At 42.1% G+C, this 16,353-nt stretch overlaps 1 protein-coding gene across 4 annotated transcripts in view; it reads left to right on the forward strand.

Moving 5' to 3' along the window:
• Positions 1-16,353, forward strand: part of dock8 (dedicator of cytokinesis 8) — a 259,562-nt gene that overhangs the window by 237,843 nt on the left and 5,366 nt on the right. For all 4 annotated transcript variants that reach the window (XM_059969949.1, XM_059969950.1, XM_059969951.1 and 1 more), the window contains 3 exons: positions 974-1,117; positions 4,481-4,587; positions 10,091-10,261. In XM_059969949.1, the coding sequence (XP_059825932.1) occupies positions 974-1,117; positions 4,481-4,587; positions 10,091-10,261 (422 nt within the window). The remainder of the gene's footprint in view (positions 1-973; positions 1,118-4,480; positions 4,588-10,090; positions 10,262-16,353) is intronic.

Below are 16,353 nucleotides of genomic sequence, written 5' to 3' on the forward strand. Positions count from 1 at the left end.
GTGTTTATGATATAGTGCAATATTATAATGACTGGAAAGTATGCAACTACCCCTTTCCTAAGTAGTCTTTCTGATTCATGGATCAGTTCTCTATCATATATACAGCACATTGTATGAATGTGAAAGCGTGTACCATTCAAATATGGGGCTGCTTGCTTATCAGACATGGTTTAATGAAAGGGAGAAAAATGAAGGATTAAAAGCAAGACCAGGAGAATGGTTGAGGCTTTCTATCCCAAAGTATTTTTCTTTTCATTTACAGAAGTATGTTGTGATATTTTTGACAGTTGAACATAAATAAAACTTAGACTTCACAATCGTACTTTGGGAAATACTGCAGCATGGATGGAAAGTCAACAATCAGAAGAGCAAGTGCTGTCCTTGAAGTGCAAGCACTGGCTGTAAATTATGTACGAGCAACGCAGTATCTTTTACTGGCTGGGTCTAAGTGGCCAGTGTTCCAAGGCTTTGATAGTCTGGAAGGACTGGCTGCATCAGAGAAGTAGAAGATAAAAGCTGAGAAGCAGCCGAGGGAGATTTCAACAGTGGAATAGAGTTCAATTACAAATCGTTCTGCCAGATTCCCTTCTGTCTCAGCTCCCTACTTATTATTTCTGTTTTAGTTGGGGGGGGGGCAGGGGAGGCATAAGGTCATACTCTTCCTTTTAGTTTCTCATTGAAATGCCTTCAGAACCTAGAAGGCTTGGTCCCAAGGGCTGCTTTACATTTAAGATGGGGTGTGTCATTACTGAGGTACAGTTTCACTGGGCAAAGCTGAAAGCTTTTCATGGTACACAAACAACAGGAACAATGAATAGCAAGTTTCAGTATCTTTAGGATTTTAATTGCTGATATGTGATACATCCAGTTTCATAAATACAAACCGAGGGTATTCCTAGTGGGAATAGAGTTCAAACTTGTCTATGATTGTAGCAGGTGGGAAAGGAGTAATTTTGCTGTTTTGTTTTAACAGTTTATCCTGACGCCTATTGAAGTAGCTATTGAAGACATGCAGAAGAAAACACTTGAATTGGCAATCGCAACTCACCAGGAGCCTCCGGATGCCAAGATGCTTCAGATGGTACTGCAAGGCTCCGTGGGAACTACAGTAAACCAGGTATCGCATCAACAATTCTGAGTCATATTTCTGTTAATTTGTATATTTTAGCCTGGTTGCCTTTGTACTTAAAGACCAGGATTATGCTAATTTTGATAAGTGGATATTCTTGCATTCACCATATTGTTACGTATTCAGGCAACAATAAATATATGAGTTCGGCAAGGGTTTCTTATAACAAACAACACGTTTATTAAACACAGAAAACAAACCCCCCAAAAGTAAACAAACACTACCGTAACCGGAAACAGCTGCTGAGCGGCAGCCGAAACAGTTCGTAAAGTGATATTCCAAAAACAGTTCTTAAAAGTGGTATTGCCAAAAGTTCGATATGCTCACAGTCCATTTAAAAGGAGAGACTTTATAGGACGATTTAAATTCTCTTTCACGTCGCTTGCTTCGATCCCCGACGTCGAACTTCCCACGAAGAATTCACGAAACAGAACGGCTTAAAGGCACTGACCTTTCCTTCTCCACTACCTTCAATCCTTTCTAGTTAAACCTAGGGATTAACACGAAGATAGTCAACGAAATCCTTCCAAATAAGGATCAAACAAAGGTCGCCCCCGTTTCACCGTAGAAAGCGATTCTCCTCGATCTTTAACTTCCAACTTCCAATCTTCACTCTCCACTGTCTCGAACTAACAGGATCGTAAAGAACCTGCTGGATATGACCTTTTAAACTTTAGCGTTAAATAAAAACTTCATCCTTCAACTAAACTGCGTCATCACTTAAAACACGCAGTGGCATGAAGTCAACCTGGCAAATCCAGCCACGAACTGCCCCTCCTCACAGGGTGGGGTCTACCTTTTATAACCTGTAAAAAAAACCCGTCACATGATCTCTACTGGCGGGAAAATGACGTCACCACCATCACAAGACCATCACCTCAAGTCCAGTACAGCTTCAACCCCAGTCACATGACAAGGGCACCACTGTCATGTGTCACGAGTACGTAACAATATGAAGTGTCTACTACTGGATTACAGTGAACGCATGGGAACTATTCTTAAGCATTTCTAATTAAGATGTCAATGACATATCAATAAAAGTAAATGTCATTAAAAATAGATGCAGCAAAATGAACTTCCGGGAACAGTGCTCAGAGCACAGTGAAAGTGAATTTCAATAACCACTTCATCAATTTATAGTTGGATAGCTTAATAATAGTATTTTGAAAACAAGTTAACAATATGTTCAATATAAAACATACACGATAGGGTGAAGGAACCATGGTTGACAAAGATGTGCATCATCTGTGCAAAAGAAAGAAAGAAGCTTTTTTAAGGATTAGGAATCAATGATCAGACAGGGCTCTATAGAGTAACAAGGTAGCCAGGGGGAGCTGAAGAATTGATTTAGGAGAGCTAGAACAGTGTGTGAGAAGGCTTTGGCAAGTAGGATTAAGGAAAACCTCAAGGTACAATAATGCGATAAACAGGAGGATGACTAGAGTGAGGATAGAACCGAACAGGGATAGAAGAGGAAAACAAGTGTCTAGATTTGGAGGAGGGAGGGGAGGTCCTAAATGAATATTTTGCTTCAGTATTCACCAGTGAGAGAGACCTTGATGCTTGTGAGGACAGCATAAACAAGCTGATATGCAAGAACGTTTCTATGTTAAGAAAGAGGATGTGCTGGAATTTTTGAAAAACTTGAGGATAGATACCCCGCATTAACTATAGGAAGCAAGGGAAGAGATTGCCATGCCTTTGGTGATGATTGGAGGGTGGAAAATGTTATTCCTTTGTTCAAGAAAGAGGGTAGAGATAACCCTGGGAATTATAGACCAGTAAGTCTTTCTTTAATGGTAGGCAATTTATTGGAGAAAATTCTTAGAGACATGATTTATGGGCAAATGGAAAAGTATACTCTGATTAAGGATAAACAGCAAGGCTTTGTGAGGGGCAGATCATGTCTGATGAGCCAGATTGAATTTTTTGAAATATGACAAAGCACACTGATGAAGGTAGAGCAGTGGATGTGGTGTATATGAATTTTAGTAAGGCATTTGATAAGGTTCCGTATGGTAGGTTCATTCAGAAGGTCAGGGGCAGGGAATCCAGGGAAATTTGTCTGTTTGGATTCCGAATTGGCTTGCCTATAGAAGGTACAGGATGATATTAGATGGAGGTCCATGACCTGTGGTGTTCAACAGGGATCTGTTCTGCTCTTGGTGATTATTATAAATGAGGAAGTGGAACAGTGGATCAGCAGGTTTGCAAATCACATGAAGGTTGGTGGTGTTGTGGATAGTGTAAAAGGTTGTCGAGGGTTATAATGGGACATTGAACAGGTGCAGATCTGGGCTGAGGAGTGACAGATAGAGATCATCCCAGAAAAATGTGAAGTGATTCACCTTGGAAGGTGGAATTTGAAGGCAGAATGCAGGGTTAATGGCAGGATGCTCAGTAGTGTGGAGGAACAGAGGGATCTTGGGGTCCACTTCCATAGATCCTGTAAGGTAGCTGTGTAAGTTCATAGTGTTGTGAAGAAGGTGTGTTGGCCTTCATTGTTGAGGGGATTGAGTTCAAAAGTCGTGAGGTAATGTTACAGCTCTATAAACCCTTGGTTAGTTTACACTTGGAATACTGTGTTCAGTTGCAATTGCTTTATTATAGGAAGAATGTGGAAGCTTTACAGACAGTGCAGAGCAGGTTTACTAGGATGCTGCATGGATTAGAGAACACGACTTATGAAGATAATTTGAGTAAGCTAGGGTTCGTCTCTTTGGAGCAAAGGATGGTGCAAGTGGACTTGATAGAGGTGTACAAAATGATAAGAGGCATAGATTGAATGGATAGCTGGAGATTTTTTCCTCAGGGCAGATATGGTTAATTACAAAACAGCATAATTTTAAGATGATAGTAGGAAAGTATAGGGGAAATGTCAAAGGTAAGTTGTTTACACAAGGTGGGGAGTGCATGGAATGACTTGCAAGGGTGGTAGAAGGGACAGATACATTGGGGGCATTTAAGAACCTCTTAGACAGGCATATGGATGGCAGCAAAATGGAGGTTTCCTTACTCTACAACTTACAGGCTCATCACTAACAACAATGAGACTGCCTACAGAGAGGAGGTGAAAGAGCCTGCGGCTTGGTGCTAGGCAAATAACCTCTTCCTCAATGTCAATAAGCCAACACAGTAAGATAAAGTTTATGTGTACAATGTCCTCTTTATAGATTAACACTAAAGTTACTCAGCTTACAATGGTCTAGTAATTAATATAAAACAGCTGCCTGCATTGACACCCATTTCTCACGATTTTTTTTTTATAACTTAATGATTTTTATTCTTCCAAACAAATCAAAGCAGCTCCAAATGGTCATATCTCACTTCACTTTGTTCTGTTTGTAACAGGGTCCTTTAGAAGTAGCTCAAGTGTTTCTGGCTGAAATTCCAGAGAATTCAAACCTATTCCGACATCACAATAAACTGAGGTTATGCTTCAAAGAATTTATTATGCGGTAAGTTGATTAAAATGCTTGATTAATTATTTGCTGAAACTGCAGAGAGAATGTGCATATCCTTAACTAGTACCACAGATTATTCCAACTAGACACTGAGTAATATAGGTGAGAAAGGTATCATTATGTAATATGAATTATACACTCCAATTTGCCTATCGCCACAATAAGTCTACAGCAGACATGATTTTGATGGCTCTCCACACGGCCTTGGATCACCCGGACAACGCAAATGTTTATGTCAGGATGCTGTTTATTGACTATAGCTCGGCTCTTAAGACCATCATTCCTAAAGTCCTGATCAGAATGCTACAGAGCCTAGGTTTCTGCATCTTCTTCTGCAACAGGATCCTCAGCTTCCTAAACAGAACACCACAATCTGTGTAGATTGGAAATAACACCTCCACCTCGCTGACATTCAACACTGGTGCACCACAGGGATGTGTGCTTAGCCCACTGCTCTACTCTCTCTACACCCGTGACTGTATAGCTGGGCATTGCTCACATGCCGTCTATAAATTTGCTGATGATACAACCACTGTTAGCAGAACAACACACACAAAATGCTGAGGAGACTCAGCAGGCCAGGCAGCACCTATGGAAAAAGTACAGCCGACATTTCGGGCCTAGCCTGCTGAGTCACTCCAGCATTTTGTGTGTGTTGCTCGTATTTCCAGCATCTGCAGATTTCCCCCTGTTCACTGTCGGCAGAGTTTCAGCTGATGATGAAGGGGCAAAGTATACCAGGCAGCTGAGTGGTGTCGCAGCAACAACCTTGCACTCAACATCAGCAACACTAAAGAGCTGATTGTGGACTTCAGAAAGAGTAAGATGAGGGAGCACAAACCAATCCTCATAGAGCAGGGGTGGGCAAACTTTTTGACTTGTGGGCCACAAAGGGTTCTAAAATTTGACAGGGGGGCCGGACCAGGAGCAGATGGATGGAGTGTTTTGGTAATACACCTCATAAGAGAAAATAAAATATCATGGGATATGTAGAAAAAATGTGCTTTAATTTCAATTGAAAATGAACAAATGCATTACAACAAAATATCTGTCTTTGAAGTCCTATGGTATTTAGCTATTTATTGAAATGACTTTTAAAACACTGAAAATTAAATGAATAAAATACAGCTTTTTTAAATAGTAACAGTTATTATTTTAAAGCACTGAAAATTCTGTTATCCTTCAAGATATTATCATCATCACTCTCCTCCTGACTGTCTTTATTTCAAAAACGGTAGGAGATACAGGTCTACTTGTCCTGCTCCTTCTTATTCAATTGTCCCCTGTGCCAAAACTCAACAACGACCCGCACAATGACAGAACAATGAGAGCGCGCCAATATGCGGAGCGTGTTATTTGATCTGGAGCGCATTTTTTATTTTGAGAACGTATGTGTACCTGCGCACTACTCATGTCCATCACTTAACAGAAATGACATGTAACATGTAAGGCTTATTGAAAAAAAATATTTTCAAATGCATTTTTTACATAACACAAGGCAGAAACTTATTTTTAATTTCAGTGGGAACAGTGTTGTTGGTCTCCCTTTTTAGCCAGCGCATCAAAGTCTGGATTTAGTTTTGTTGTGGCGATTCTCAGGATGGATCTGAGGTGTTGGTCAGTTAACTTGGATCTGTGGCTGGCTTTGTTGATGTTCATGACGCTGAACGCCTGTTCACACAAATAGGTCGAGCCGAACAAAGAGTAAAGCGCAAATGTGGAGTAATACGCTGCACCTCAACAAAGGTCAATATGTAGCGGTGTGCTACATGCGGCGCTAAAATTACGACACGGAGTCGGTAACTGCAGTCTAAGAAAAAAACTTTATTCGAAATCCCCAGCCTCACTTTTAAGCCTCCCTCAACCTGCCCCCCCTGCGCACAGGCTCCAAAGCTCTGTGCTCGCAAATCCCCGCAGGCTATCTCCCTTCACCGGAACGCTGGCTAATTGTGAGCCGGTTCGGATGTGCCAGGAAATGGGTCGCCACAAATGTATATAGAGTGCATCATCTATTGGGAAAACGCCAGAATTGCGGGGAAAAAACGTTAACAAGGTTTATTAATATAATTTCATCAAGTTCTGTGGGCCGGATTAAAAAGCTTAACGGGCCGCAGTTTGCCCATGCCTGTCATAGAGGGATCAGACGTGCAGAGAGTGAGTGATTTCAAGCTCCTGGGTGTCAATATCTTGGAGGACCTAACCTGGATGCAGCTGTAAATAAGGCAAGACAGCAGCTATATTTCATTTGGAGTTTGGACACTTGAAACACTCAAAAACTTCTACAAATGTACCATGGAGACCACTCTTAACTGTCTGCATCACTGTCTGGGATGTGGTGGGGGGGGGGGGGGGTGCGCACGGTGTTTGCTATTGCACAAGATCGAAGTAAGTTGCAGAAACTTGTAAAATTAGCTCTGTCATGGGTACCATCCTCCATAGTATCCAAGACATCTTCATGGAGCAGTGCCTTCGGAAGGTGGCAAACGTCAATGCACCACCCAGGACATGCCCTCTTCACACTGTTACCATTGGGAAGGAGGTACAGAAGCCTGAAGCCACACACTCAGAGATTCAAGAACAGATTCTTTCCCCCTGCCATCCAATTGGTAAAGAGATTTTGAACCCATGGACACTACCTCAGTACTTCCTTTATTTCTGGGTTTTTTTTCCACTACTTATTTTAACTTAGCTATTTAATAGCCATATGTATACTTAATGTAACTCAGTTTTTTTTCTCGATATTTATTTATCATGTATTTCATTGTACTGCTGCCGTAAAGTTAACAAATTTCACGACATTTGCCCGTGATATTAAACCTGATTCTGACTCTGAAATTCATTCAGTTCAGATGGGTGATGATAGAAGTACAACAATTAGCCCAAGTGGACTGAGGAAAACTGGATCCCCATTGTTGTTAAGTAATTCCTGCAGGAAATGCTTAACTCGGGCAGAAAGAAGTATGCAATTGGGAGTATTGATGAAGAAATTGACAGACCAGTCTGCCAATAATGGATAAGGTTCATAAAACAATTGGTATCTTTCTTTCCATATCCTTGCAAAGGGTTCAAGAATGGGAAGAGAGAAGAAGGGAAAATCACCAACGACTCCACTGTTCGAGGCCAGAGATCACAAACCTCGTGTAATGGTGTCAGAATAACAATGCAGTCCTTAACGTCAGCAGGAGCTGATTTTTGACTAACGGAAGCAGTAGGCTGAAGACAACCCTGTCCTAATCAACTTAGCTGCTTGTCAAGATGGTTGACAGCTTCAAGTTCCCAGACATTCATATCATCAGCATCCTCTCCTGGTCTCCTCAGACTGAAGCCGTGATCCAAAAAGCACAGCAACATGCCTACTTTCTTAGGTATCTGAGAAATTCAACTTGCCCGCGAGGATTCACTTGAACTATTGCAGATGCACGCTGGAAAATATTCTGACAGGTTGCACCCCAGCTTTATTCTTGACTGACTGAACCTGTAGGGAATCGTAAATAGCACCCAGACCATCACAGGCTTATCACTTCCTTCCATTCAGTCCAGCTTCACAATTTGTTGCTTCAGGAAGGCTAACAGCATCATCAAGGACACCTACCACCCTGGAAATACCCCTTCTTCTCTTCTACCCTCTAATACAGGGGTTCCCAACCTTTTTTATGCCAGTGACTCTTACCATTAACTGAGGGGTCCATGTGTACCCCTGCTCTAGGAGAAGTTAATGGAGATTGAAAGTCTGGATGACCAAACTCGAGAATAGCCTCTTCCCCACTGCTGCGGGATTCCTGAACTAGTCAGCTCCTTTACATCCTCTCCCTGGTGTTGCCGCCATGTTTTTGTACTGTTAATTCTTCCTCTCCTGCTATTGCACTATTTCAGACTGTTCCATCTGCACCAACTGTTGTTCTGAGCTCGTTACCGTACCTCGTTACTGTCTATCCTGTGAGCTTCATTCAAACAAGGCGTATCGTTGCACCCTGGCAGATATGATGATAAACTAACCTGAATCTGATCATTTGATAAGACAAGGAATCAAATGAAGACACAAAATTAACATGTCTTTGGTTCAAAGCTTTGAGTCAGAGACTTCCTTCAAAAATATTTGGGACTACTTGGCTTATTCACAAAATCCGATTTTGTTTCCTCTGCATTGATGCTTTGATCGATGCATTTCTCTTTGAGCAAAATCTACTTTGAAATTAATAATTTTAAATTAGTGAAAAACGCTTATTGAAAGTGTTGAAATTGAACTTGCCTTAATTTCTTAGGAATATATTAGCATTGTGTTAATTTAGAATGAAACCCTTTTGCATCCTTGGAATTAGAATTGGAAATGGAATTAGTTTATTACTGTCAGGGTACTGAGGTACAGTGTTCTGCATACTGTTCTTACAGATCAAATCAACATACAGTGTGTTGAGGTAGTACAAGGTAAAACAATAAAAGAATTCAGATTAAAATGCAACAATTACAAAGAAAGGGCAGTTCAGGCAGATAGTAAGAAGCAAGTTCATAACAAGGTAGGTTGTGAGGTCAAGAGTCCACCTTGTTGTTCTAGGGAACAATATACAGTGGGGTAGAATGTGTCTTGGAGCCTGGTGGTAGGTGTATTAAGATTTTTGCATGTTCTGTTTGATGAGAGAGGGGAGAAGAAAGAACGTCTAGGCAGGGTGGGGTCTTTTGATTCTGCTTTCCTGAAGCAGCAAGTACAGACTAAATCCATGGAGGGGAGGCTGATTTCTGTGGGATGCTGAGCAGTGTCCACAACTCCCTGCCTTTCTCAGTGCCCCGTTCTGAAAGTTATCTTTTAAACAAGTCCACTCATTTCAAAATCAGAATAAATATTTAGAAGCCAACAAACTAATTGCTGGAGGAACATCAGTGGGTTGAACAACACGTCAAGCGATAAGAAGGAATAGTCAACACTTCAGATCATGACCAGCTCCCTGACATCCTCCTTAGTCCTGACCAGGATTTTTACCTGAAATATTGATAATTCCTTACCCCACCATCACTAGATGCTGCTGAAGCTATTGAGTTCTTCCAGGGGTTTGTCCTTTGCCCCAGAATCCAGAAATTGCATCCCTAAATATTCAACAGTTAAATTTGGACTCAAGTAAATAAATAATTCAAACGATGATCATCTGTCAATATAATAAATGATTATGGTTCCTGTTCTCTTGAGCTAACTCTACCAGTAAGTGCAGTTGTGGGAAGGTAGGTGGCAGCTTGCTGGAAAGCTGAAGACACAGCGGGGAGTAGTCTTCACCTCCTCGACTCCAATTGCAGAATGAAATAAGGAAGCAGCCAAATCTTCCGGAACAATACAGAGGAGAAAGTATGTACCAATCAAACAATAGTTTACCTACATAAAGGGAGATATTACACAAAATCAATATATATACATAGATCCTTCAAAATCAGACTGATTTCAAAAGTAATTTAAATCCTCCTTATTCCTATGTTGTCCCATTGTTTTTTACTGAATGTCTTTCCCTTCCAGCTGTGGAGATGCTCTGGAGAAGAATAAACATCTGATCACTTCTGACCAAAAAGAATATCAACAAGAACTGAAAAAGAATTACAACAAATTAAAGGAGAGCCTGAGACCAATGATAGGGAGAAAGATTCCAGACTTGTACAAACCAGTAATAAAAATTCACCGGGAGTCCAAGTAAGTAATACATTAACTCTTCTGTTATTTAGCTTCAAAAAAATATATTTTTTAAGTTGGCATTAAATTTCAGTTTGAATCACATACGAACCTTCAGAATATGAGAAAAGATTATCATAGATTTTGGGGGAATCTTTATCTGTTAAGGAAATGTGTCTAGGTGTGGCAAAGAGACTTAAGTACATTAAAGTGTGAGGTGCTGTATTTTGTAAAGTCAAACAAGTGTAGGATTTATACTCTGAATGATAGGGAACTAGGGGGTATAATGGAACAGAGGGACTTATGAGGATAAATGCATTGTTTATTGAAAGGAGAAATCACTGGTCTACAGGATGGTGAGAAAGGTATTTAGCACACAGGTGTCCATCAGTCAGGGCATTGGGGATGCAGTAAGAGTTGCAACAATATGTTGCGGTTGTATACGTCATTGACGAGGCTGAAGTTGGTATTGTGTACTTTTTGGGTCACCTTGTCATAGGAAAGGTGTGGCTAGACTGGAAAGAATGCAGAAAAGATCCAGGTGGATGTTTCCAAGACTAAAGAGCCTGAGTTATAGAGAGAGGTGGACCAGGCCAGGTCTTTACTGCTTGGAATGAAGAATGAGGGGTGGCCTTACTGAAATATTTGAAATTACATAGTTAAAAGGTGGACAGCAATTGTCTTTTACCCAGGGTAGAGGAATCCAAGACTAGGGGACATAAATGTAGGATGAGAGGGGATGAAAGTGGCCTGAGGGACAGCTCTTCACACAGAAGGTGTTGCATAAAGGGAAGGCAAGTACAGTAGTATCACTTAAGAAGCACTTAGAAGGTACATGAAGGGGCAGGGCTTGGAGGGATATGGGCCAAGCTCAGGAACTTGGGTGGGCACCATGGTCAACATGGACAGGTTGAGCAGAGTAGCTTGTTTAAATGCTGTATTGGTCTGTGACTCTACTGTCATTTTGTAAGGCAAGGGAAGCAGCTATTCTATAATGAAGGAGAACTGGAAGAAGAAATGTTTACAAAGCAGTAATGGATACAGTAATTTAGACAAGCTGAGAAGTTAAGGAAGAAGTGTAATCCTGGAGATTCATTCATAATGCCAAGCAATATGGGACAGCAGCCAGTACTATTGTAAAGGGCTTACAATGTGAAGGCATTTTGCATAGAGCATTATCATTCATGGCATACAGTGGGTTAACTGATCTTGGTTAAACTGGCAGATGATGTATTGTCATATAACTTGAATCACACAAGTGGTGTAAGCTACAGTAAGAAAGCCAAAATCAAACTTTCCTGGGAAACCACTGTAAATGTTATTTCTATACTTGGATCAGGTTTGCTTGATGTGCCAGCTTGCCTGTGGGATCTGCCACCCTGCTGCACATCAGATCTATTGCACCATGCACTAGAAGTGCTGACCTGCTGAAGGGCCATGCTGGGAAAATGTACAGTTGGTTAATCGAAAATCCTGTCAGGGTGCAGACTTCAAATGGATGCATGTGTGGTTGTGACGTCTAGTGTGGCTCTGAGGAGGGGCATTTTGACGAAGTTCAAAGTAAATTTGTTATCAAAGTACATACCGGTATATGTTACCATATACAACCTGAGATTCATTTTCTAGCAGTCATACGCAATAAATCTATAGAACAATAACCATAACAGAATCAATGACAGACTGTGCCAACTTGGCCATTCAACCAGCGTGCATAAGACAACAAACTTGCAAAAACAAAAAGAACGAAATAATAATAATAAATGAGTAAGCAATAAATATCGTGAACATGAGATGAAGTGTCCTTGAAAGTGAGTCGATAGCTTGTGGGAATATTTTAATGATGAGGCAAGTGAAGTTGAATGAAGTTACACCCTTGGGTTCAAGAGCCCGATGGTTCAGGGGTAATAACTGTTTGTGGACCTGGTGGTGCGAGTCCTGAGGTTCCTGTACAACCTTCCTGACAGCAACAGCAAGAATAGAGCATGACCTGGGTGGTGTGGGTCCGTGATGATGGATGCTGCTTTCCTGCAACAGCACTCCGTGTAGATGTGCTGAATGGGTGGGGAGAGTTTTACTCATGATGGATTGGGTTGTATTCACTACTTTTTGTAGGATTTTCTGTTCAGAGGCATTGTGTTTCCAGCCAGTCAATATATTCTCCACCACTTATCTATGGAAATTTGTCAAAGTTTTAGATGTCATGCCAAATTTTCGCAAAGTAGAGGCGTTGTCATGCTTTCTTCGTAATTCCACTTGCGTGGTCAAGTTGTCCAAAATAATAACACTGAAGAATTTAAAGATGCTGACCCTCTCCACCTCTGATCCCCTGGTGAGAACTGGCTCATGGACCTCTGGTTTCCTCCTCCTGAAGTCAATAATCAGCTCCTTGGTCTTGCTGACATTGAGTGAGAGGTTGTTGTTGTGGCACCACTCAGGCAGATTTTCAATCTCCCTCCTGTATGCTGATTCATCACCACCTTTGGTTTGGCTTTCGACAGTAGTGTCATCAGCAAAGTTCGGCATGATATTGGAGCTGTGCTTAGCTACACAGTCATAAAAGTAGAGCGAGTAGAGCAGGGGGCAAAACGCACAGCCTTGTGGTGCACCTGTGCCGATGGAGATCGTAGGGGAAATGTTGTTGCCAATCCAAATAGACTATGGTCTTCAAGTGAGGAAATGGAGCATCCAATTGAACAAGGAGGCATTGAGGTCATGGTCTTGAAGCTTATTGATTAGTTTTGAGGGGATGATAGTGTTGAACATTAAGCTGTAGTCAATAAAGAGTATCCTGATGTATGCACCTTTGCTGAACTGATGTTCCAGGGTTGAGTGAAGAGCCAATAATAAGGCATCTGTTGCTGACCTGTTACTCGGGTAGGCAAACTGGAATTGATCTATGTCGCTTCTCGGGCACGAGTTGATATGTGTGTAAAAAGGGCCTGAAGGATCATTGAGGACCCGAGTCACCCCAACCACAAACTGTTCCAGCTGCTACCATCTGGGAAATGGTACAGAAGCATAAAAGCCCGAACCAACAGGCTCCAGGACAGCTTCTTCCACTAGGCCATCAGACTAATTATTTCATGTTGATACAACTGTATTTCTATGTTATATTGACTGTCCTGTTGTACATACTATTTACAAACGTTTGTTTTATAAATTACTATAAATTGCACTTTGCACATTGAGACAGATGTAACATCAAGATTTTTACTCCTCGTGTATATGAAGGATGTAAATAATAAAGTCAATTCAATTCAATTCAAAATGTGTCATCACCAACCTCTCAAAGCACTTCATCAATGTGGATGTAAGGGCTACTGGACAATAATCATTGAGGTAGGTTGCCACGTTCATCTCAGGCACCAGTATAATTAAAGCCTGCTTGAAGCAAGTGGGTACCTCAGACTGCTGAAGTGACAGGTTAAAGAGTTGATCAGCCACAGGTCTTTCGTACTTGGCCAGGTACCCAGACGGGCCTATATGTTTTTTGTAGGTTCACCCTCCTGAAGGCAGCTTGAAATTCAGCCTCTGGAACTGAAATCATGGGATCTTTGGGGGCTGTGGAGTTCATGATGATTCCTCCATGTTTTGCTGGTCAAAGTGAGCATTAATGGTATTGAGCTCATCTGGAAGTGAAGCCCTGCTCTCGCCAATGTTGCCTGATTTAACTTTATAAATATTTAAGCTCCGTCTCAAAAGTCGAGCATCCTTCATTGATTCAAATTTAGTCCAGAATTGCCCCTTTACCTGTGAGATGGCTTTCCGGAGATTGTACCTGGACTTTTTGTAACCTTCTTGGTCACCTGACATGAATGGCTCTGATTGGCTCTCAGCAGATTGCGAATTTCATGGCTTATCCAGGGTGTCCGATTGGAGATGACTCTGAATGATTTTGTGGGGTCACACTTATCTCTAGCTGTTTTAATAAAGTCTGTGACAACCATCAGATTCTCAGATGAGTCCTTGAGTATGGTCCAGTCCAACTAACTCCAGGCAATCCCTTAGCCACTCCCCTGACTTCCATGGCCACCTCTTTGTTGGCCTAATCTCTGGAGCTTTGCTCTTCAGCATCTGCCTATACGCGGGTAGGAGAAGGACAGCCGAGTGATCCGATTTACCGAAATGTGGTCTGAGCGTGGAACGGTAGGCATTCCTTGTCTTAGTGTAACTGTGGTCTAGTGTGTTGGGACCTCTGGTGTTGCAGATCATAGGCCGATGGTAATTGGGCAGGGATTTCTTCAAACAACCCTAGCTGAAGTCCCTGATTATGGCTTGAAATGCATATGCATCAAGATGGACTGTTTCTTATTAAGAGGCAGCATCATGCAGTTTCTCAAGTGCTTGATTATAGTCGGCAACTGGTGATATGTAAACTGTGGTCAGGGTTATGGAGGGCAACTCCCTAGGTAAATATAACGGGCAGTGATTGACCACTAGGTGTTCAAGTCTGTGGAAACATGAGTTCAACATAACAACTGCACCGGAAAACCACCAAGAGTTTATCATGAAATATGCACCTCCACCTTTTGCCTTTTCCTAATCAGCAGTTTGGTCCATATAGAAAATTGAGAAGACTTTCAGTTTGATCCAAAATCCTTAGGACACCCATACTTTTTGAAAAGTCATTGAATAATATAGAATGTTAACCATGTGCAAGGAACCATTCAGTCAGTGTGAATGCATAGCTGCATATTAGTACAAATAAGCAAACACCTCTCTCTATAGCCTTACATGTTCTCTCTTTTTAGATAGTTATCCATCATCCTTGAAGCTCTGAAATAGAATCTATCTCCAGTGTCACAGATTCTAATCACAAACTGTGTAAAAATGTTTTATTTTATGCAACTTGTGGTTCTTTTGACGGTCATCTTCATTCAATATCCCCAGTTCTTTAATTGTCCGCCACAGGAACACATTCTTTCTTATTTATTGTTTCTTTATGATTTTAATTAACTTTATCAGGTCCTCCCACAAATTATACTGTTCCAAGATTAACCTCAGCTTCTCAAGTTTATGTACAATAGTGGTCGCCAACCCATCAATCGCAATTGACTGGTCGATCTTTGAGACTTTCCCAGTAGATCCCGAAATTTTTTTTTAAAAAAATACACAAATACTGTTGAGAGATTGTTTCCAGGTTGCGGGGTTTTAGTTCCGTCCTTTCTACCAAGTGCGTGTAGTTCCCCCGCACTACACAGTGTACTTCAGTGGTCCCCAGCCACCGGGCCCGAGGAAACAATATGAGTCAGCTGCACCTTTCCTCGTTCCTGTCACACCCACTGTTGAACTGGAACCCACATGAGGTCATCAGTGGCCTAAACGCAGTGACACCCTCACGCCAGGGATTACTGGTTGGCCTCTGGCGGCCAGCAGGAAGTGCCGTCACTACTGACCTGGAGCGCTGCCTCTAAACCTGTTTAACACACTGAATGTTCGTGGGGAATCCGGTGTTAAAATATTTGCAGCCGACCAAATTCGGGCTCAGTGTTTCGTAAGTATTAGAGCAGCTACCTTGCTGCGATCCACTGAAACAAACCCTTGTCCGCTGATAGATCCTACAAGGGGGGCCGGCGCGCGCCCTGTCGCACTCCTCACTCGGTTGCTCGCTCCCTCCGGACAGCGATTGCCGCAGCCTCGGTACAAGGACCTCCGGCCCTGACCTTGTCCTCTCACCCGACCCAAGACTAGCTGCACCTGGCCAAGGCGGCAGGCGGGCGGGAGGCTGGAGTTCGGGCCCAGAGGCTGTCTAATGAGGCAATGAAGCCCTCAAAATTGCTTCGGTACCTTGAGTCCAAGCACCCTGCACTTAAAGACAAACCCACTGAGTTCTTTCAGTGGAAAGAACGTGAGCAAGCGGGACAGAAGCTAAGTGCCGAGAGCCACGAAAACTAAATTGTGGAATAGACTGGACATAAGGAAACTGCTTCAAGTATCGCTGTATTCCAGTCGTGTTTAACACCACCCCCCCCCATCCGCAAGAATATTGTCAATATTGAACCAGTCTGTGCAGTGCAAAAAAAGAGTGGGTACCCCTGGTGTTCATACATTATTTCTACTTCCGGGTTGTGGGGTTTTACTTCTGGTCTTTTCTGCCCCGGTGCGCATGCGTG

This window comes from Hypanus sabinus, chromosome 5, assembly GCF_030144855.1.
Source record: "Hypanus sabinus isolate sHypSab1 chromosome 5, sHypSab1.hap1, whole genome shotgun sequence".
Taxonomy (NCBI): Eukaryota; Metazoa; Chordata; class Chondrichthyes; order Myliobatiformes; family Dasyatidae; genus Hypanus; species Hypanus sabinus.